General features: G+C 38.7%; 1 protein-coding gene across 1 annotated transcript in view; it reads left to right on the top strand.

The window, feature by feature from the left end:
- Positions 1-23,197, top strand: part of GIN1 (gypsy retrotransposon integrase 1) — a 52,700-nt gene that overhangs the window by 12,026 nt on the left and 17,477 nt on the right. Inside the window, exons 3-4 of the mRNA XM_006900680.1 lie at positions 7,758-7,951; positions 11,161-11,466. Of these exons, the coding sequence (XP_006900742.1) occupies positions 7,758-7,951; positions 11,161-11,466 (500 nt within the window). The remainder of the gene's footprint in view (positions 1-7,757; positions 7,952-11,160; positions 11,467-23,197) is intronic.

The raw sequence follows: 23,197 nt of genomic DNA, 5'->3' as shown, positions 1-23,197 counted from the left end.
ATGTTTTTATGTGCCGTCGAGTCACTTGCGACTCATAGCAATCCTGTGTACAGCAGCCCTAAACTCTGCTCTTTTCTGTGCCAATCATACTGTCTCTGACACACCCTTCCCGATTACCCCAGTCACTGAATCAATCCACCTCATAGAGGGCCTTCCCCTCCTGTGCTGTTCCTCCACCCTCCCAAGCCAAGGTTAAATTCTGTTCACAGGGTCACTATGAGTAATAGTCTGCTTGAAGACACCTAATAACAACAACATAATTATTGAATGCTTCAGTGAACAACCAGTTGTCTTAGGCTAGATTTTCTCAAAAGCCAGAAACAGTAAATTTAATAAAAGCTAGATAAACTTTTTAGAAAAAAATTTTGTTGTTTTTTTATTTAAGCCTCTTAAAGTCAGCAAAACTTGGGAGGGCCTATGTATTTAAAAGTTGGTTGTTTTTATATTTTGGAGGAACATTCTTCTAAGTGGTACAGTACTCTTCTGTCAATATGCTGTACTGAGGTTACCTGGAGGTGCTGCTGAACCTTGTGCCACTGGGGTGTCAAATGCCATAACGATTACTCATGGTCAAGAGTGTGTGGTAGAGCTTCCAGTTTAAGACAGGTTTGGAAGCAGGAGTGGCCTCCATTTCCTAAAGAATATGCCTTGGAAACTCTGAACTTTGATAAATTACAATGGTTATAGAAAGGCTTCACAATAGTTAATAGAAAGGCTTCAGACCTTTTGTTCATAGTGTTGCAATGAGTCTTGCTTAACTTGATGACAATCAACAACAACAAAAACAAGACTGCTTACAAAGTTCATAAAGTTCGTAAACATTGTTTTTCATACCGATATTTCCCTTTTCCTTTACCCACCCCTCATCCTTCCACCCATCAAATTGTGTGATCCTGTAATTTAGAATGCCTCTCCCCTGCTTGGATCTTCATACTTGTTCTATAGTAATGGTCTTATACAGTATTTGTTTTTATGAAACTGAGTTAGTTCACTTAGCATAATGTTCTCCAGTCCCTCACATATTAGGTAGTAATTTATAATATCATTGCTCCTCCATGCTGCACAGTATTCCATTGTGTGAATGTACCATAATTTCTTAATGCATTCCATTATGGGTGGACATTTGGGCTGTTTCCATGTTCTTGCTATGGTGAATAATGCTACTGTGAACATTGGACTACAAGTCTTGGTTTGTGCCTCACTTCTCATTTTCTTGGGGTATATTCACAGTAGTGAAATAGCTAGATCATATGAATGTCTATGTTCAGTTTTTTGAGGAAGCACCAAACTACCTTCCAGAGTGGTTGTACCATTTTACAGTCCCACCCACAATGTATAAGAGTTCCTATCTCCCCACATCCTCTACAACATTTATTACTTGCTGTACTGTTAAACTTTGCCACTGTTACAGAAATGAGATGGTATCTCATTGTGGTTTTGATTTGCGTCTCTCTTCTTGACAGTGATTTTGAGCATTCCTTCATGTTTCTGTTGGCCATCTGAATGTCTTCCTCTGTGAAACTTATTTTGCACATTTTGTAATTGGGTTATCTGTCTTTTTCTTCTGGAAACCCAAGAATATTCTGTAAACTTTCATTATGAGACCGTTGTCTGAGATGGTGTTGCCAACATGTTTGTTCCGAGTCAGTAGGTTTTCTTTTCACCCTGTTGGGAAAAGGTTTTAATGCAAACAGAGATTTTATCTTTAGAAGTTTCCATTCATCAATTTTATACTCTTCAGATTGTGCATATCTCACTGTATTTGGCAGTCCATTTATACTATAGACTAGGACTTCTAAGCTTGGTCCCAATTTGTATCTTGTGAACTTTATGGTTTGGAGCTTTATTTCCAGGTCTCTGATCCACCTTGAGTTGATCTTTAGTATGGTGTGAAATGTGGGCCCTGTGTCAGCTTTCTGCAGGTAGCAGCCCAGTTTTGCTAGCACCATCTGCTGAAGAGGTTGTCATTTCCCCATTTGATAGGTTTGATTTTTTTTTTTTTTTCAAATATCATTTGCCCATAGATAGATGGGTTCCATTTCTGGGTTCTCAATTCTGTTCATTTGACTCATGTGCCTGTCATTGTACCAGTACCAAGCTGTTTTGGTTACTCCTGCTGTGTAGTAGGTTTTGAAGTCAGGGAGTACTCTGTCTCCCTGTTCATTTTGCTTATTTGGGATCTCATTCCTCCTCAAATAAATTTGGTAATTTCCCTTTTGATCTCCTTGAAAAATGAATTTGATATCTATATTGTGATTATGTTGAACATATAGATTGCTTTTGGTAGGATTGTCATTTTTACAATATTGAGTCTTCTTATCCATGAACAGGGATTATTTTTCCATTTATGTCTTTTATTGAAGCTTACAAAAATGTCTGTAGTTTTCTCTGTATAGGTCTTTTGTGTCTCTAGTTAGGTTCACTCCCAAGTATCTCAATTTGTGTTTGGCTATTGTAAATGGTATTGCATACTTGATTTCTTTCTGAGTTCTCTTTGTTACTGTAGAGGAATCCCACTGATTTTTGGATATTGATCTTGTATCCTGCCACTCTACTAAATTGTTATACTAACGCCAACAGGTTCTTGTTGTTGTTGTTATTGTTGAGTCATTGGGGTTTTCTGTGTACACTATCATACCTGCATGTAACAACAGTTTACCCATCTCTTTGCTGATAGGGATACCTTTTATTTCCTTCTCTTGTCATAATTCTCTAGCAAATATTTCCAGTATAATATTGAATAGAAATGGTGACAGTCGTCATCCTTGTCTGGTTCCTGTTCACAAAGATAATGCTTTTAGTCTTTCTCCATTGAGAATGATATTGGTTCTTGGCTTTGCATATATACTTTTGACTGTGTTGAGGAAATTTCCATCTATTTCAGTTTTGCTGAGTGTTTTAATCAGGAATGGGTGTCAATTTTTGTCAGATGCCTTTTCTACATCAATTACTAAGATCATATGCTTCTTGTTATTTGTTTCGTTAATGTGGTGAATTACACTGATTGTTTTTCTTATGTTTAACCATCTTTGCAAACCTCTTATGAATCCCACTTGAGCATGATGAATTATATTTCTTATGTGCTTTTCGGTTCTGTTGGCTAGGATTTTGCATCTATATTCATGAGAGATATTAGTCTGTAGTTTTCTTTTTTGACAATGTCTTTGTCTAGTTTTGGTATTTGGGTTATGCTTACTTCATAGACCATCTCTGGGAGTGTTCGTTTTTCTCTACTTTGAAATAAGTAATATTGATGATAAATCTTGTCTGAATGTTTGGTAAAACTTCAGACTTTTTTTATGGGAGTCTTTTTATGACCTGCTGTGTGTGTGTGTGTGTGTGTGTGTGTGTGTGTGTGTATGTGTATGTGTATGTGTGTGAGAGAGAGAGATAGGTCTAGTTAAATGTTCTATGTCTAACTGTTAATCTTGGTAAGGCATGAGTTCCAAGTAATTTGTCCATTTCCTTTAAGTTTTCATATTTCTCAGAGTATAGCTTTTCATAACATTCCTATATTACAGACTTAATTTTCTTTAGTTCTGTTGTGATGTCACCTCTGTCATTCCTTAATTGATTTATTTGTTTCTTCTCCCTTTTTTCCCTTTTGTTAAGTTTACCAGTGGTTTGTCAGTTTTATTGACCTTTTCAAAAAACCAGTTCCTGATCTATTGGTGGTTTTAATTGTTTTTCTATTTTTTTATCTCTTTAATTTCAGCTCTTATCCTTATGATTTCTTTTCTTCTAGAGGTTATTGGGTTTGATTGTTGTTCTATTTCTATTTGATGATTGATTTCAGCTTTAGTTTGCTTGGCTCCACAGTCAACACTCTTGGCACCAGTAGCCAGGAAATTAAAAGGCGCATTGCCATGGGAAAGCCTGCTGTTAGGGACCTCTCCAAAGTACTGAAGAGCAGTGGTGTCTCTCTGGAGACTAAGGTGCAGTTGATACAGGCCATGGTCTTCGCAATCACTTGTTATGCATCAGAGAGTTGGACAATGACCAGGGAGGATAGAAGGAGAATTGATGCCTTTGAGCTGTGGTGCTGGAGAAGAATATTGAGAATACCATGGACTGCTAGAAAAACAAACAGATTTGTCCTGGAAAGGGTTAAACTGGGTGGCTCTTTGGAGGCAAGGATTCTGAGGCTCCGTCTAACATACTTTGGACATGTGAGGAGAGACAGGTCCTTGGAAAAGGACATCATGCTTGGGAGGGTGGAGGGACGGCGCAGGAGGAGAAGGCCCTCTACGAGGTGGATTGATTCAGTGACTGGGATAATCGGGATGGGAGTGTCAGAGACAGTGCGATTGGCATAGGACAGAGCAGAGTTTAGGGCTGTTGTACATAGGGTCGCTATGAGTCGCAAGCGACTCGACGGCACATAACAACAACAACAACCTCTTGCATAGTTTTCTTAATGATTTCCCTATCCCTCTCACATTCTGGAATTCCAGTCATATATATGATATGTGATGTCATCCCACCTGATTTTCATATTTTCTTTATGTCTTATCTCTGATTTTTTTTTCTAGTATGTTTCCATTGAGGCGCTTGTTTTCCACCTCACTGACTCTTAGCTCCATCTCGTCTTTCCCCCCCCTTTTTATTTTCAATCCTTCAAGCATTTTTTGCACGTTTCTCTCATTTCAGTCTTAATATTTTGGATTGTATTTTCCTGTCTTTGTGTTATTTCTAGTACTGTGTTGGCAGTAACTTTTCTATCCTATGATGATTTTTTAAGTTGTTGTACTTCTTTATTTATAATTTCAATTCTCTTTTCTTCCATCTTCTGCATTTTATTGCATATTTGTGCATGTTCCTCCTTATCAATATATTTCTTCTGGCTCCATGTCTCTAGAGCATTTGCTTTCTTGGTAGTTTTCTTTGTGTCTCCTATCATTTCACCTTCTTCTGTAGTTGTTCAATTAATTCTTCATCAGTATATTTTTTCTGGTTCTCTACAACTGCATTATTCGTTTTATTTGTGGTTTCCATTGTTTCTTCCATCATTTGTACTGTCATTCATACCTATTCTAATATCTCCATATCAACATATATCATCTGCCTGCTTGACTCTAGGATTTTCATAAGATCTCTGATATTGTCAGCTTTTTTTTTGGAGAAGGCTTAATTTGTTTTTTCTCAGTGCTTGAGCTGCCTGTTGCTTTCTTCACATTATTTAAAGTTTTTATTGATAAGTGTTAGGTTGTTTTATTGTGTCTGCAAAAGTTGTTGGTTCTTGCCTTTATAATGTTACTAATTAGTTCGGAAGTTAAAATGTGGTGAGCTGCTCGCTCCACAGTAAGTTCTTTCAGGGAAAATTTGCCTTTCCTACTGCACTGCAGCCCTGTAGAATCTTGCCTTGAAGTAGTGCCATGACACCAACTCTATATGCCTCCTTCCTGTGTGAAGTGGCTCAGTGTTGTTAGACCAGGTGCTCTATTCAAGCAGTTTCTCATGCACTTTTTCTCCTGGAGCGTAATAACTTCCTTTGTCTGGGAAGTGACATGAGATTAGAGATCAGAGCTGCCAGCTCAACCAGCTTGTATGCGGGAGTCAAGGGGGCGGCGTCTCAAGTCAGCACCCCCTTCCCAGAGAGCTACAAAAATTCTTTCCTCTGCTTGAAGTTCTGTATACTAAAATCTCTTGCCCTGTTTGGCCCCTGGGACAGCCCCACAGCTGTGGGGGCAAGGACCCCCAGATGGAGGGACCTACAACCCCAGGGATGCCTCAATCCTGTCTTACCATAAGGGGTGGAGAATGTTGCTATAGACACAGACCCTCCCCTCACCTCACCTTCTCTCTTGCAGCTTAGTGTCTCCTTTGTTTCTGGTGTGGTGAAGATCAGGATCACATTGTATGCAGAGGTTTGCAGGTCAACCCTCTGTCACAGAGAACTAGGAGAATTCTAGCAGCTTGCATGTGGAGTAGAGGGGGAGTGTCTCAAATTTCTCAAGTCAGCCCCCCTTCCCAGAGAGCTACAAAAATTCTTTCCTCTGCTTGAAGTTCTGTATACTAAAGTCTCTTTTCCTGCTTGGTCCCTAAAGTGCCCCTGCAGCTGTGGAGGCAAAGACCCCAGATGGAGGGACCTATAATGACAGGGATGTCTCAGTCCCATCTCGCTTCAGACAATGGGGAGTGCTCCCCCTTGGCACATTCTCACTCTTGGGAGCCTTACCTCTTCTCCCCTTTCCTCCTGCAGTTTGGTGTCAAATGAAGAAATTATTTTTGCAATGTGTTGTCGAGTCAGTAGTGACTCATAGCTTACCCTGGGTTTTCAGGGGCAGAAAACTGTACAGGAGGAGATTGCTCATCCTTCTCCCATTAAATGAAGAAATTGATAACAAAAGGAAATGGCTCATGAGCTTGTAGAGTCTGACAAGGCCTAAGTCCTTGGGTCTGACTTCAGAAGAGAGTCTTCTCCTGATTCATATAGCTCTGTCTTCATAGAGTTTGATGATTCTATGGTCAGCAGATAAAGCTTCAGAGGCTAAAGAATCCAGAGTTGGCAGTAGAGTAGGCTGCTTGTTCAAGTCCACAAACCAATACAGGATCTAGATTCAACAAAAGCAAGCATGCTTTGCTGTTTATCCACATACATTAAATGTAGACCACATCCCTGATAACATTACTTTTCAACTGATGATATGCTGCTCATAGGACATTTCATACTATAGGTGATTATAAAATATTATAAATGGCCTTGTCAAAGAAATTATCTTAAATTGGACAATGACTAAGGATGACAGAAGAAGAATAGATGCTTCTGAGTTGTGGTGCTGGAGAAGAGTTTGAACATACCACAGACGGCCAAGTAAACAAATAGATCTGCCTTGGAGGGGGTGAAACCAAGTCTCTCCTTGGAGGCTAGGATTTTGAAGCTTTACCTAACTTACTTTGGGCACTTGGCCAGGAGAGATCGGTCCTTGGAGAAGGACATCATGCTCGGAAGGGTGGATGGACAGACAGCGCAGGAGAGGGAAATCCCAGGTGAGATGGTTTGATACAGTAACTGGGGCCATGGAGGTTGGTGTGTCAGAATTAGTGAGACTGACACAGGACAAGGAAGGGTTCAGAGCTGCTGTGCATAGGGTCGCTATACATCGCAGGCAATGCAGTGGCACATAACAACAGTAACATACTGTGTTAAGTTTGAAAGCAGAAGTGGTATCCCCTTCCTGAATAACATGCCTCCAAAATGTCTGTGAACTTTGATAAATGTCGATAGTTGTAGAGAGGCTTCAGGCCTTTTGTTCATAGAGTTGCTATGAGTCGTGCTTGTCTTGAAGGCAATCAGCAACCACCACAACTGCCAAAAGAAGGATGCCAGGTAGATACACAAACATATTTATCACTCCAGCTTTACTTGTATTGATAACTCTTAAAATTATACTAACTAGTGATTATAGAGGGATGGAGAAAAAGAGGGAGACCATCATGAGATGTATTGACATAGTGATGGAGTAATGAGGGTAGGTGTATCAGAGACAATAAAGTTGGTACAGCATAGAGTAGGTTTCAGGGCTGTTGTCCATAGGGTCACAATGAGTTATAAGCACTGACAGCACGTAAAAACAACAGTGATGGCCCTAGATAGGTAGCAATTATAACAGCTGATTTCATGTTATATGTTAACATTATTAAAAACATTTCTGTTTTAGAAAAAAGTTTTTAAAAAGGAAAAACATGGTTTTAGGTTAATATTTTTAGGGGTATCTAAAAATGCCAATTCTTTCTTTTTGGTAATTTTTTTATAGAAAAAAGACTATTTTATGTTGGAAAAGACAGAAAACAAAGTCGTTTGGTAATTGCTTCAGAAGAAGAAAAGAAGAAAGTACTGAGAGAATGCCATGAAAATGACACTGGAACTCATCATGGCATATCCAGGACCCTCACACTAGTGGAATCCAGCTACTATTGGACTTCGGTGACCAATGATGTCAAACAGTGGGTATGGCTTTTGTACTTAGAATATTTAGAATATCTTTATAATAACTATCCAAAATTATTTTTGTTGCTCCTTTATTCTAAATATTACCTCTCCTCAAATACTTTTTGCGTAAGTAATTTTTATACAGAAATATTTATACAGATTTTATTTCCATGTATGTTTTATTAATAGTAGAGTATAATTTGAACTAGAAAGAGTTTTTGTTTAGTATTTTAACACATTGCTGCAAGTGACGGCAAATGTGTTTCTAAGCACGGTCGTCAATTTTAAAAATGTGTGGCAACATGTGTGTAGTTAGATTTAGCTAAGGCATTTTTTAGCGTCATAGTTTTCATTATTGGACTCTTTGGTATAAGCAGACCTGAAATTCACTTTATTACAGGCATTATATCTTTGATTGTAGTCCAGATCAGACCCAATGTGTGTGTTCATCTGTTGTGCCAATTCTGTCTTGAGGTAGCAATATCAAATATGACAGAAATCCAAAACCAACTAAATGTAAAATCAAGTTATGATAAAAGAATAATTTTTATATTTGTAACTTTATAAACTACTTTTATGGTTAGCCTGTAATAGAAAATACACCAAGAGTTATGCTGATGTGTCAAATGATTTCTATTCTTTCTAGTATAGTATAATTGCAAATACTTTGGGCATGTTATCACAAGGGGCCAGTCCTTGGAGAAGATAGCATACTTGGTAAAGTGAAGAGTCAGTGAAAGAGAGGAATACCCTTAGTGAGGTTAATCAACATAGTGATTCCAACAAGGAACTTAAGCATGGCAGAGATTGTGAAGATGGTATAGAATAGGGCAAAGTGGCAACAAACTACAACATATTGCCAAATGATAGGAATTCCATGGTTAATATGTAGAATTCCTTTAATAATTATAATGTTGTTAGTTGCAATTGAGTCAGTTACAATCCCTGGCAATCTTATGAACAACAAATCTGTGCCCTGTCCTATTCTGTGCTACCCTCATCATCTCTGATGATTGTTACAGTCATCTTGTTGAGGAAGATCTGTTTTTCACCAACCTTTTAAAATTTGGTATCTTTTTCAAAGACTGAAACTTCCTAGCAACATGCCCAAAGTATATGAGACAGAGTTTTAACATCCTTGCCTCAAAGAGCACCCTAATTTCACTTCCTTCAAGATACGTTAATATTTGTAAAAACTATGTGTTATTATATTGTAATAAGATGGTTTTGGAAAGTTCTCTATTATTTTCTGAAGAGTTTTGGCTCATATTTGGCAGTGGCATCATCAGTAAATTAAATTGGCCAATCACTTTTTCCCTTACTCAAATGAAAGCCCCATGATGCCTTTGTTTTTTCCATTCTGTTATCCCAGGACTCTAAGCTATTTATGACATATAAATATTGAATCAAATTATATTCCAACAGCTATTGTTAGAATGTATGAATAAGTGAACTTCAAAAAGTGATGTTGTTGTTATTGTTGTTAGGTGCCATCGAGTCGTAGATGACTCATAGCGACCCTATGAATGAAAGGCCTGAGCACTATTTATAGAGTTTCTGGAGGCAAGCAATTTTGGAAGTGGATGCCTCTCCTGCTTCAAGGCTTGTTTTAATCAGGAAGCTCCAACAAACACTGTCCGCCATGGGTAACCTTTATCACATTTGGCACATCAGTGTCACAGTGTTTAGCATCACAGCAACCACGAGTTACCTCTGCACAGCAATTCACAGACCTGTGCAATACCATCTAGAAGAATATTTGACCAAAACCAATTTGAACCAGGCCTGAGGGCCGCAGGTTAAAATCACCCACCTTGGACTTGGTAGCATAATTTTCTGTCCACTAGCCCAACGTAGCTCTCTCTGTGTCATGGTTGTTATTATTGTTAGGTTATTATTGTAGACGACTCATAGGGACTCTATGAACGAAAGACCTGAGCACTGTTCATAGAGTTTCCAGAGGCAAGCCATTTCAGAAGTGGACACCACTCCTGCTAAGTGATAACTTAGTAAAATCAGTTGCATATAGTATTTATTGTGTTTTCACATGTTGTTGTTGTGTACCATCAAGTTGGAACCAAATCATAGCTGTCCCTCTGGCAGGTTTTGAGAGGGAGTTAAATGCATGAGAAGAGATTGCCCATCTTTCTCTCATGGAGCAGCTGATGTATTAAAACTGTGTGCCTTTGGGATTGTAACACAGCTTCTTACCACTAGGTCCCTAGGTCTCCCTACTTTTACATATGAACTTAAAAGTATAGCAAATTATTTTAAGATATATTTATTTAATAAGTGTGTATTGGATGTGACCAGAATTATGTTCTATGTGAAGGATAATGCTAAGATGGTGGCTTAAAAATAGATGAAATGTCTGGAGAGCAGAAAATGGGATATAAGGCACAGGGCTGTGATCGTCTTTCTGAAAAGGCCAGAAGGAGTAAAAATAGCACAGCCTCGTGCTGCCTTTAGAGTTGCTTTAACAGCAAGGAGTTTGTTTATATGCTGTTGACTCAGATTCACCCTTGTGATACTACAAATGGGGTTTAATAGAGAAATAAGTTGGAGAGTGGAGGAGGCAAAAAATATTACCCAGGGCAAACGCAGGTTTTAGCCCAGCAGTCCCAATGCACAGTTCTTCAGTTGGTCCAGGCTCCAGCAACACGAATTCAGGAAGCCTCTGATTTCCTCAATTACCCAGCAAGTTGTGCCTCAGAGCAGTTATAAGTCAGCTTCTCCTTAATTATCTGGAAAGTACAGCAAAATCTTTAACTGTGGCTATTATCTCAGGGCTACTATGATTACACCCTGCCACAGTTTATCCACAGCAATACCCCAGTCTCTCCATCACTATCACCAGGGTCTCATTCTCACGAGGGGCTTGCTCCAACTTTCCCTCAAGTCTTGCCACTCAGTTTGGGAATTATTATCTCTCTTACCCTCATCCCATAGCTGTTGATGATTTGCAAAACCGTATGTTTGCAGTTAAGGTATCTGGAGATCAGAGGTGGTTAATGGCTAAAAAAAACCAACTTTAGGCTAACACTCCTTGTAATTAATATTTATTTATCATTCTGAATAGACAGCTTAATTTAGTGACTTAATGTCAGTTCAAAAACTTTTCTTTCTAAACAGTAAAATTTTAAATTTTAAAATTTCGATTATTGCTTTTGTTACATTGGATATACTGGCATTTCTATATTTTATCATTATTGTGTGCTTATTTATAGGTATATGCATGTCAGCATTGCCAAGGGGCAAAAAATCCAGCTATTTTCACATCCAAACAGCACCTTCTCAAAGTGGAAAATCCATGGAGTATAGTTACTGTTGATCTGATGGGACCTTTTCATACAAGTAACAGAAGTCATGTATATGCTATAATCATGACAGATTTGTTCACAAAATGGGTTGTGATTTTACCTCTATGTGATGTTTCAGCATCTGAAATTTCTAAAGCTATTATCAATATATTTTTCTTATATGGACCTCCTCAGAAAATCCTGATGGATCAAAGAGATGAATTCATTCATCAGGTAAGACAGACTGCTTAGGTCTTACTTAGCTTTTATTGCCTATCATTAAATGCCTAACACATTATAAACTTCTGATAAGTATAGTTGTTATAAGTCCAGAAGTATTACATAAGGCAAATTTGTTACAAAGGATCACTTTAAAGTGTTATAATCAGTATCACTGTGAAGCTTAAGGTACACCATGGTAGTTTTTTAAGACTCACATCCATGTGAAAACTGGACAGTGTATAAGGAAGACCAAAGAAGAAATGGTGGATTTCAATTATAGGGTTAATGAAGAATATTGAATATACCATGAGCTACCAGAAAAATGGGGAGTTCTGGTGTCCTAGCAATAATGAGCTGCACTGACAACACAAAGACACACAATTTAAATCCACCAGCTGCTCCACAGGAGAAAGATGAACCATCTCTTCCCATTCAGTTTACTTCCTCAGAGCACCCACTGGAAGGTCAGCTGGAAGTCAGTTCCAGCTTGACAGTCCATAACAACAAAGCAGAAGAATGAACAAATATTTCTTGAAAGTCATACAGCCATAATGCTTCTTAGAAGCAATAGTCATTATGCTTTGTTTCACTTACTTTGAACATGCCAGTAGTCCTTGGAAAAGGATATCCTATGGAAATGTGGAGCATCAGGAATGCTGAGGGAAAACCTTCTACAAGATGGACTGGCACAGTAATTAACAATGGACTAAAAAAAAATAACAGATTATCAAATAAGACTAGACATTGATTAATGTTGTTATACATAGAGCCATTGTGAGTTGGAATTGACTTGATGGATCTAACAACAACAGTAACGGTAAATATATTTTTACAGATATAAATCCCCCTTTCCCAAAATTCCATAGTTTTCAAGTCTATTCTATTTCGCAGATGTTCTCTTTTAGAGGTTGTAAATCTTTATAAGGGGAAACTGCCTCTTTTCCCCATAGAACAATTGGTGGTTTCAAACTGCTAACATTCTGGTTATTAACCTAATTTGCCATGAACCCTGCTCCAGGGCTTCTTGCTACAGATATGTCTTCATTGTTATGTACCACCAAGTTGACTATAACCCATGCTACCCTATGATCGGTAAATTTGTACCTTGCCCTGTCTTCAGCCATCCTCATCATCTAATATACTTCAGCTCATTAGTCACTGTGTCATTCAGTCTCTTATTGAAGGTCTTCCTCTCTTTTGCCAAACCTCCACCTTCCATAATTATACTGCAATGGTGATTGGGTGAAAACTTAGGAAACTAGAATTCCATACTTGTATTGCCACTAAATAATTGTAAAACTGTCTTTTAGATATCCTCATTAAATTGAGATTGGACTTTATCATATTTGTCTCAATTGTAGTTTATAAATTCTACAATGGACATGTCAATAAATACTTGAGTAAATGGAATGATACATTATGTTCATGAATGAAAATACACAAAAGGCATTTATTCTGGAGCTCTGGTGGCCTGGTACGTAGGGAGTTGATACTGCGTTTCAAAGGAAGGCAGCTCCTCTGAAGACGAAAGATGAGTAATCTGATCCCATTAAAAACAAAACAAAACAAAACCAAAAAACCCATCAAGATATATTATTCTTCCCCAGTGAAAATTAAAACATATTTTTTAAGTATTTCAATTCCGCATTAAAAGGGAAGAAGAGATTTTTTTTTTTGCTTGCTTTTTCCCCTACAAAATAAGCAAGTATAGATATATTTACATATTCTATAAAAGAAATGTGATAACTATTAGACTTAGGGAATACTTAACTTTTTTTATATTTGTTTTTATCTTATATTGGTTTGCATACAAAATTCATATAGTGTTTCATTCACATACATTGTGTTTCAGACATTCCATCATTCACATTGTGTTTCTTATAATCATTCCCATACATTGTGTTTTATAAAATGAATCACTGTTGATCTGTGCCCACTATTACCCTGTCTCTGCCTGCTGAGCTCTGTGACACCATGTTTTCTCTCTCTTCCCACTCTCAGCCCATCTGCCTCCTTTCCATTCCCCTTTGAACTTTCATTCACATCTTACTAGTTAACCTGTTTTTACAATTACAGTATTATGCAATATTTTTCCTAATGAGACCGAGTCAGTTCTCTCAGCATAATGCTCTCCAGTCTCTCCCATGTTATATAGTACTTTTTCAAGTTATTGGTCTTGAGTGCTGCATAATATTCCATCATGTGACTGGACCACAATTTCTTATTCACACAAAATTCATTCGTTTGTTGATGTACTTTAGAGGTCTTTGCATTTTCTTGCTCTTTTGCATAGCATAATGCTGCTGTGAACATCAGTGTAAAAATCTTCTTTTGTGTCTCAGTTCTAATTTTTTGGGGGTATATTCCTAGCAGTGGAATAGCTGGGTCATATGACATTTCTATGTTCAGCTTCTTAGGGAAATGTCAAACTGCCTTTTAAAGTGTTTGTACCATTGTATAATCCACCAACAGTGTATGAGCATTCTAATCTCTCTACCTCCTCTCCAACATTTACTGTGTGCTGTCTAGTTCAACTTTGCCACTGCTACTGAGGTGAGATGGTATCTCATTGTGGTTTTTATGTACATCTTTCTTACTGCCAGTCAATTTGAGCATTTCTTCTTTTGTCTGTTGGCCATCCAAATGTTTTCCTCTTTGAATTCCTTTTGTAATTGGGTTATCAGTCTTTTTCTTGTAGAGGCCTTCTGATATTTGGTAAACTTTGGTTAGGAGATCCCTGTCTGAGATGTAATTGACAAATGTTTTTCAACTCAGTAGCTTTACTTTTCAGGCCTAGTGTACTGAAAGTGATGCCACCAAGCCAAAGGTGGGTGACTTTTAATCCGCGACCATCAGGCCTGTTTTTCATTGTTTTGTTCAAACATTCTTCTAGGTTGTAATAGCCCTGGTGTGTCCACTTGCTTTACAGAGGTAACTTGTGGTTGCTGTGAAGCTGAACACTGACACTGATGTGTCAGATGCGTTAATGGTTACCCATGGCAGACAGTGTTTGGTGGTGCTCCCCGATTAAAACAATTTTGGAAGCAGGAGTGGCATCCACTTCTGAAATAGCTTGCCTCTTGAAACCCTATGAACCTGGAGAAAGGATGAAAGTCACACAAGTGTTGAGGACTTTCTTTCATAAGGGTCCCTATGAGTTGCCTATAACTCAACAGCATGTAACAACAACTATTAGAAAAAGTTTTTGATGCACTGAGGGACTTATCTTTAGAGGATGCCTTTCATCAATGTTATCTTCTCCTGATTGTGCATTCTGTATACTTTTGCTAAACTACTTAAACCACTTACAGCACTTACTACAGAACGTCAGGTACCGCCAGCGTTCAAGCTCAACATCAAGAAAACAAGGATTCTCACCACTGGGCCAATTGGCAGCATTATGATAGACAGTGAAGAGATTGAGATTGTAACAGCTTTAGTTTGCATGGCTCCACTGTTGGTACCAGCAGCCAGGAAATCAAAAGATGAATTGCATTGGGATAGTCTGCTGTCAGGGACCTCTCTGGAGTACTTAATTGCAATGACATCAGTCTGGAGATTAAGGCGCACCTGGTCCAGGCCATAGTCTTCACAATTACTTGCTATGCATCAGGAAGCTGGACAGTGACTAGGGATGATAGAAGGAGAATTGATGCCTTTGAGCTGTGGTGCTATAGAAGAGTTTTGAATATACTATGGACTTCCAGGAAAACAGGTTCATCCTGGAGGGGGTGAAACCAGCTGCTCCGTGGAGGCAAGGGTTCTGAGGCTTTGTCTGACATACTTTGGGCATGTTGCAAGGAGGGACCATTCCTTGGAGAGGGACATCATACTGGGAAGATTGGAGGGACAGAGAATGAAAGGAAGACCCTCAGTGAGATTAATTGATTCAGTGACTTGGATAAATAGAATAGGTGTTTCAGAGACAATAATGTTGGCACAGGATAGAGCTGGTTTCAGGGCTGTTGTACATAGGGGTCCCTATGAGTTGTAAGCTACTCGATGGCACATAACAACAGCAACAACTTATACCATAGGCTAGGCCTTTTAAGTTTGGTCCAATTTTGTCTCTTATGGTCTTTATGATTTGAACCTTTACCCTAAGTCTCTGATGTACCTTGAATTTATTTTTATTTATGGTGTGAGATGTGAATCCTGCTTCAGCTGCATTTTATTGAAAAATTTTTTTATTTTATGCTGGGCTTTTTACAACGTTTGAATACATTGTTTCTTAAACCAGATGTTTCCCATTTCCTTCAGTAAGAGATTGTCATTTTCCCGTTTGACAAACACTCTTCCAACACATCAAATTGTGCAACCCTTGGATTAACCTCCCTTTGCCCATCCTCACTCCTCTGCCTCTTCCCTCTCCCCCTTGAATTCTCATGCTTATTCTACAGTAATGGTTTTATACAGTATTCGTCCTTATGGGATTGAGTTAGTTCTCTTAGCATAATGCTCTTCAGTCCCTCCCAAGTTGGTAGTAACTTATAAAATCATTGCTCCTGAATGCTGCATAGTATTCCATTGTGTAAATATACTATAATTTCTCTATCCATTTGATTGTGGTTGGACATCTGGGCTGTTTCCATGTTCTTGTGATGGTGAATAATGCTGCTATGAACATTGGAGTACAAGTCTTGGCTTGTACATCAGTTCTTATTTTCTCAGGGTATGTTTAAAGTAGTGTAATCGCTAGGTCATATGGAATGTCTATATTCAGCTTTTTGAGGAAGCACCAAACTGCCTTCCAGAGTGGTTGTACCATTTTACAGTCCCACCCACAATGTATAAGAGTTCTTATCTTGCCACATCCTCTCCAACTTTTATTACTTACTATACTGTTATACTTTGCCACTGCTACTGGAGTGAGATGATATCTCATTGTAGTCTTGATTTGCATTTCGCTTATTGTCAGTGATTTTGAGCATTTCTTCATGTGTTATATAGCTTCTTCTGTGAAACTTCTTTCCATGTCTTTTGCCCATTTTGTAATTGGCTTATCAGACTTTTTCTTGTAGAGACCGGGAGTATTCTATAAACTTTGGCTATAAGATTCTTGTCTGAGATGGTATTGCCAAGTGTTTGTTCCCAGTTGATAGGTTTCTTTTCACCCTGTTGGAAAAGGTTTTTGATGAGAACAAGGATTCAATTTTTAGAAGGTCCCATTCATCAATTTTACCTTCTTCAGATTGTTCATTTCTAGCTATATTTGGCAGTCTCTTTATACAGTAGACTAGGAATTATAAGCTTGATCCCCTTTTGTCTCTGATGAACTTTATGGTTTGGGGCTTTACTCCCAGGTCTCTGATCCACCTTGTGTTGATTTTTGTGTATGGTGTGAGATGGAGATCCTGTTTCAGCTTTCTTCAGGTAGCAGCCCAGTTTTGCCAGCACCATTTGTTGAAGAAATTGTCTTTTCCCCATTTGGTAAGTTTTATTTCCTTGTCAATTATCGGCTGACCGTAAATATCTGGGTCTATTTCTGTCTTCTCAGTTCTGTTCCATTGGTCTGTGTGCCTGTCATTGTACCAGTACCATGATGTTTTGGTTACTACTGCTGTGTAGTAGGTTTTGAAGTCAGTTAGTGCTATTCCTCCCACTTCACTTTTGTTTCTCAGAAGAGTTTTGTTTATTTGGGATTTCTTGCCTCTCCAAATAAACTTGACAGATTCCCTTTTGATCTCCTTGAAAAATGAATTTGGTAACTATATTGGGATTGTGTTGAACATGTACATTGCTTTTGGTAGGATTGTCATTTGCATGTACATTGCTTTTGGTAGGATTGTCATTTGCATGACCGAGGCAAAGTTTTCCATTTTTTTAGGTTTTTTTATTGTGTCTTGCAGAAATTTCTTATAGTTTTCTTTGTGTAGGTCTTTTGTTTCTCTAATTAGGTTCACTCCATAGTATTAAATTTGTGGTTGGCTGTTGTAAATGGTTTGAAGCAGGAGTGTCATCCGCTTCATAAAAAACATGCCATCTGGAAACTCTATGAACTTTGATAAATGTCAATAGTTTTGGAGGGGCTTTAGGCCTTTTGTTCATATGCTCCACTGGAAGGCAATCAACAACAACATTGTAAATGGTATTGCTTTCTTGGTTTCCTTCTCTGAGTTCTCCTTGTTACTGTAGAGGAATCCCGCTGATTTTTTACTATTGACCTTATATTTTGCCGCTCTACTAAATTGGCCTACTAACTCTAACAGGTTTTTGTTGTTGTTGTTGAGTGCTTGAGACTTTCTGTGTACACTATCGTATACATATAGGAATATTTTAGTCATGTCTTTGCCAGTCATGATTCCTTCTCTTGTCATATTGCCCTAGCAAGCATTTCCATACAATATTGAATAGAAGTGGTGACAGTGGGCATCCTTGTCTGGTCCCTGTTCTGAAGAAAAATGCTTTTAGTCTTTCTCCATTGAGAGTGATGTTGGCTCTTGATTTTACACATTTATTCTTCACTATGTTGAAGAAATTCCCTTCTATTCCAGTTTAGTTGAGTGTCTTAATCAGGAAAGGGGTGTTGAATTTTGTTAAATGCCTTTTTTTTCATTAACTGCTAAGATTATATGGTTCTTGTTATTTACTTGTTAATATAGCAAATTACATTGATTGTTTTTCTTATGTAGTACAATCCTTGCATACCTGTTATGAATCCCACTTGGTCATGGAATTAATTTTTGTTTTCTTTTCTCTTCTCTTACTGGACTTAATTTATTTTCTACGTTATCTGTCTCCTTCTTAAGCAAGAAGTATACAGTAGTCTTTTCCCCATCTTCTTTTTTTAAATAATTTTAACGAACATTTACAGAGAATTTGGATTTCCATTCATTCATTGCTGCACTTCTCTACCCACCCAGCCCTCTCCCCCCGCCCCCCAGTTCGCTCCTCTCTTTCAAAGAAAGACTCCCTCCCTGGTACACAATCCCCCTGCATCCCTCCCACCGCCCCAAGTGCATTCCACTATGCAACCTTAATTGTGGACTCTTGTGATAACCGTAATACCCTTTTTGAAAAATAGTAAATCTGCTAAAATATTTGATCCAGTTAGTAGACTAAGGGATAAGTTAAGAAAATAAGTTATTTCGCATTATGTAGTTTTATTCACTCTCTTTACCTGTGGAAGAATCTTGGGAAAGAAAATGATGGAATGTTTTATGTTTCCGCCTCATTTATTTTTAGTTACTGTTATAACTGTCTCTCTGCTTCCAGGTAAGCAGGAGAAAAACCAGAATATTCATCTGTAAAAAATAATAAATCTGCCCATTTTTATTCAGTTAATAAAATAAGAAGAGCAAAGATAAGAAAGTTAAAGTATTTCACAATATTTATATTTACTGTTAGAAGTTTTCTAAAGTAATTCACTATTTCCTGAACATATTAAATAGAATAATATCAACATTAGTATTAACAATTATGAGTTATAAAGTGTTTCTGCTTGTTGTTTGGGAACTCTGGTGGCATAGTTTGTAGGGAATTTCATTGCTCACTCAGCTGCTTCACAGGAGGATGATGTGAAATCACTTCTTATGCATTTTAAAACTTCCGAAGAAATTAGTTGGTTGTGTTTGTTGTTATTGTTGTTGATTGCCTTCGAGTCGAGCAAGACTCATAGCAACCATATGAACAAAAGGCATGAAGCCCCTCTACAACTTCTGAAATTTATCGAAGTTCATAGTTTCTGGAGGCATGTTGTTTAGGACGTGGATGCTACTCCTGCTTCCAAACCTGTCATAGAATCTTATTGGTTGAGTCACCTGCAATGTATATGCAACAGAAGCTCTGAACCCTTCCCTGTCCTGAGCCAGTCTCACTAATTCTGACACACCAACCCCCATGTCTTCAGTTACTCTGTCAAACCATTTCAGCCAGGGTCTCCCTCTCTTGCACTGTCTGTCCACCCTTCTGGGCATGATATCCTTCTCCAAGGACCAGTCTCTCCTGGCCACGTGTCCAACATAAGTGAAGTGGAGCTTCAAAATTCTAGCATCCAAGGAGAGACTTGGTTTTACCGTCTCTAAGACAGACATATTTGTTTTCTTGGCATTCCATGGTATGTTCAAGACTCTTCTCCAGCACCACAACTCAAAGGCATCTAGTCTTCTTCTGTCATCCTTAGTCATTGTCCAGTTCTCTGAAGCATAACAAGTAATTGAGAAAACCATGTCCTGGTTTAGGTGCATCTTGGTATTTAGACTGACATTGTTGCTCTTCAGCACACTGGAGATGTCCATGACAGCAGATTATCCCAATGCAATTCATGTTTAGATTTTCTGAATGCTGGTGTTAAGAGTGTTGATTGTGGATCCAAGCAAATTGTAATTGCTAACAACCTCAATCTCTTCTCCATCTAATATGGTGCTGCCAGTTGTCCCAGTGCTGAGAATATTTGTCTTCTTGATGTTGAGCTTCAATCCATATTGAAGATTACAATCCTTGACCTTATGCATCAAGTGATTCAGATCTTCTTCAGTTTCAGCAAGCAAGGTTGTGTCATCTTCATATCGTAGGTTGTTAATGAGTCTTCTAATCTTGATGTCACACTCCTCCTCTTAAAGCCCTTCTTCCTGAATGATCTGTTCTGCATACAGATTGAAAAGGTTCAGGGACGGTATGCATCCCTGGAGCAATCCTTTCTTGATTGTTTTTACTTTGACCATTAAAATTTTTGTCGAATAAAATATTTAATTTGCATTCCTTGTTTGGACAATTATAATGGAAGTTTTAAGATTATTTTTAGGAAAAATTTATATTTCATGAAGACTTTATAAAACATGTATTTCTCTCCCACATTAGTAGGGCTTTAGGTAAAAGTTGCCTTTAGTATTCATTTCTTAAATGTGAAATAGCATACTAGAGATTGTCCTGGTTGTATAAGACAATTTACCTTAGTAGGTAGAGAGTAAATTTTGTCACAACTTTATTTTCCATAGATAGCATTTTTGAGAAATATTTATTTGGCCAATAAGTTCTCATGGCTTAGTGCCAATTAAAGAAAAGCAGTTCAAATCCACCAGCTTCTCTGTAGGAGAAAGATGGACAATCTCTTCCTGTGTGTTTTACAGCCTCTGAAAAGCCACTATAGAGTCAGCTATAAGTCATTTCCGAATGGATGACACATAACAGGAAGAACAACAAAAACCTCTAGAGGGTCAGTTATGACTCAGTTCTGACTCTGCCAATGAGTTAGAGGGCTTTTGTAATTTAGTTTGTTTTGGGGGTTTGTTGGTTAGTTTTGTCTTTTGGATTTTTTTTTTATCTTTTCGTTAGGTACTGTCAGTTAACTCTAACATATCAATCCCATGTACAGCAGCTTGAAACCTTGGCTGATCCTACACCACCCTCACAGTGCACCTTAAACTATGCTTAAGCCTCTTGTTGCAGTCACTGTGTTCAATGTACCTCTTTGAGGGCTTTTCTCTCTTCTGATTTCAAGTATGATGTCATTTCCCAACTATTGACCGCTGTTGAAAACATTCCCAAACGGTGAGATGAAATCTCACCATCCTTGCCTCTAATGAGCACCATGGCTGCACATGTTCCAAGGCAGATTTGTTATTTTGACAGTTCATGGGATATTCAATACTTTTTATCTACACCAATTATTTTTTGGCCAGTTCTTTTTCAGTCCTTCTTATTCATTCCTATCAATCCTTCTCTGGTCTTACTCATGATCTAATTTTCACATGCATATGTTGTTGTTGTTGCTATGTGCCATCGAGTCGTTTCCGACTCATAGCGAACCTATGCACAACAGCCCTAAACCCTGCTCTATCCTGCGCCAACCGCACCGCCTCTGACACACCCATCCCTATTACCCCAGTCACCGAATCAATCCATCTCATAGAGGGTCTTCCCCTCCTGCGCTGTCCCTCCACCCTCCCAAGCATGATGTCCCTCTCCAAGGACCCGTCCCTCCTGGCAACATGTCCAAAGTATGTCAGACGAAGCCCCAGAATCCTTGCCTCCAAGGAGTAGCTTGGTTTAATCCTCTCCAAGATGAATCTGTTTGTTTTCCTGGCAGTCCATGGTACATTCAGTACCCTTCTCCAGCACCACAGCTCAAAAGCATCTACTCTCCTTCTGTCCTCCCTAGTCATTGTCCAACTCTCTGATGCATAACAAGCGATTGCAAATACCATGACCTGTATCAGGCGCACCTTAGTCTCCAGAGAGACACTGATGCTCCTGAGTACCTTTGAGAGGTCCCTAACAGCAGACTTTCCCATCGCGATACGCTTTTTGATTTCCTGACTGCTGGTACCAAGAGTGTTGACTGTGGAGCCGAGCAAAGTGAAGCTGTGAACACTCTCAATCTCTTCGTCATCCATCCTGACGCTGCTAACTGGTCCAGTGGCGAGAATCTTTGTCTTCTTGATGTTGAGCTTTGGTCCATATTGAAGGCTGCAGTCCTTGACCTTTTGCATTAAGTGTATGAGGTCCTCCTCAGTTTCAGCAAGCAGGGTTGTGTCATCTGCATAACGGAGATTGTTAATAGATCTTCCACCAATCCTGATGCCACAATTCTCCTCATAGAGCTCAGGCTCTCGGATAATCTGCTCTGCATACATGTTGAAAAAGTATGGAGACAGGATGCATCCCTGGCATACACCCTTCCCAATTTTGAACCATGCAGTGTTACCCTGCTCTGTTCTGACTACTGCCTCTTGGTCCAAGTATAGGTTTCGCATTAGCACAATTAAATGTTCTGGGATTCCCATTCTTCTCAGAGTCAGCCACAGTTTGTTATGATCCACACAGTCAAATGCCTTTGCATAATCAATGAAACACAGATAGACATTCTTCTGGAATTCTCTGCTTTCAGCCAAGATCCATCTAACATCAGCAACGATATCCCTAGTACCACGACCCCTTCAAAACCCAGCCTGGACTTCCGGCAGTTCTCTGCTGATGTGCTGTTCTAATTGTTTTTGGATGATCTTCAGTAGAATCTTGCTTGCATGTGAAATCAATGACACTGTTCTGTAGTTTCCACACTCAGTTGGGTCACCTTTCTTTGGAATGGGAACAAATATAGATCTCTTCCAGTCAGTGGGCCAAGTGGTTGTTCTCCAGATTTCTTGGCACAACTTGGTGAGCACATCCAGGGCAACATCTGTTATCTGAAATACTTCAATTGGTATACCATCTATTCCTGGGGCCTTATGAGGCAGCTGAAATATCTTTTGTTGAGCCAGGTGAACCTTATTCTTTCATTCCCTTGCACTTTAGCACTTTAAAGAGACCCTTGAACAGAGATTTGCCTAGTACAGTGTATCTTTTGGTTTCTTGACAGCTGCTTCTCCAAGTGTTGATTATAGATCCAAGTAAAATTAAATCCTGGGTAATACCCTGTATTCTCTCTGTTACAGTGTAGCCTGGTGGCCCAGTTTTGAGTTGTTTTCTTTATATAGAAGTTAGTAACATGCTGAGTTGCAGATCGAAAGATTAGGTGTTTCATGAAAGGAGTAGGAACCTTCTGGAAACTTGATAAAGGGCTTCAAAACACAAAGCTCAATCTCATTGACATTGAGTTGAGTCTGACCCAGAGCAACCCTCCAACAGGTTTCCAAATCTAATCATAATGGGAGTAACCTACCCATGGAGCCTCTGGTGAATTTGAACTGCCAGGAGTTGTGCAACCCTTTGATTAGCAGCACAACTTGCTATAGACTGCACCATCAGAGTTCCCCTCTAAAGTATGACTGCACCATCAGAGTTCCCCTCTAAAGTACTTTAT

Source organism: Elephantulus edwardii, unplaced genomic scaffold, assembly GCF_000299155.1.
Source record: "Elephantulus edwardii isolate Elephantulus edwardi_28Jun2011 unplaced genomic scaffold, EleEdw1.0 scaffold00290, whole genome shotgun sequence".
NCBI classification, from domain to species: Eukaryota; Metazoa; Chordata; class Mammalia; order Macroscelidea; family Macroscelididae; genus Elephantulus; species Elephantulus edwardii.
The sequence above is the reverse complement of the archived record's forward strand: the minus strand, read 5'-3'. Positions and strand labels throughout refer to the sequence as shown.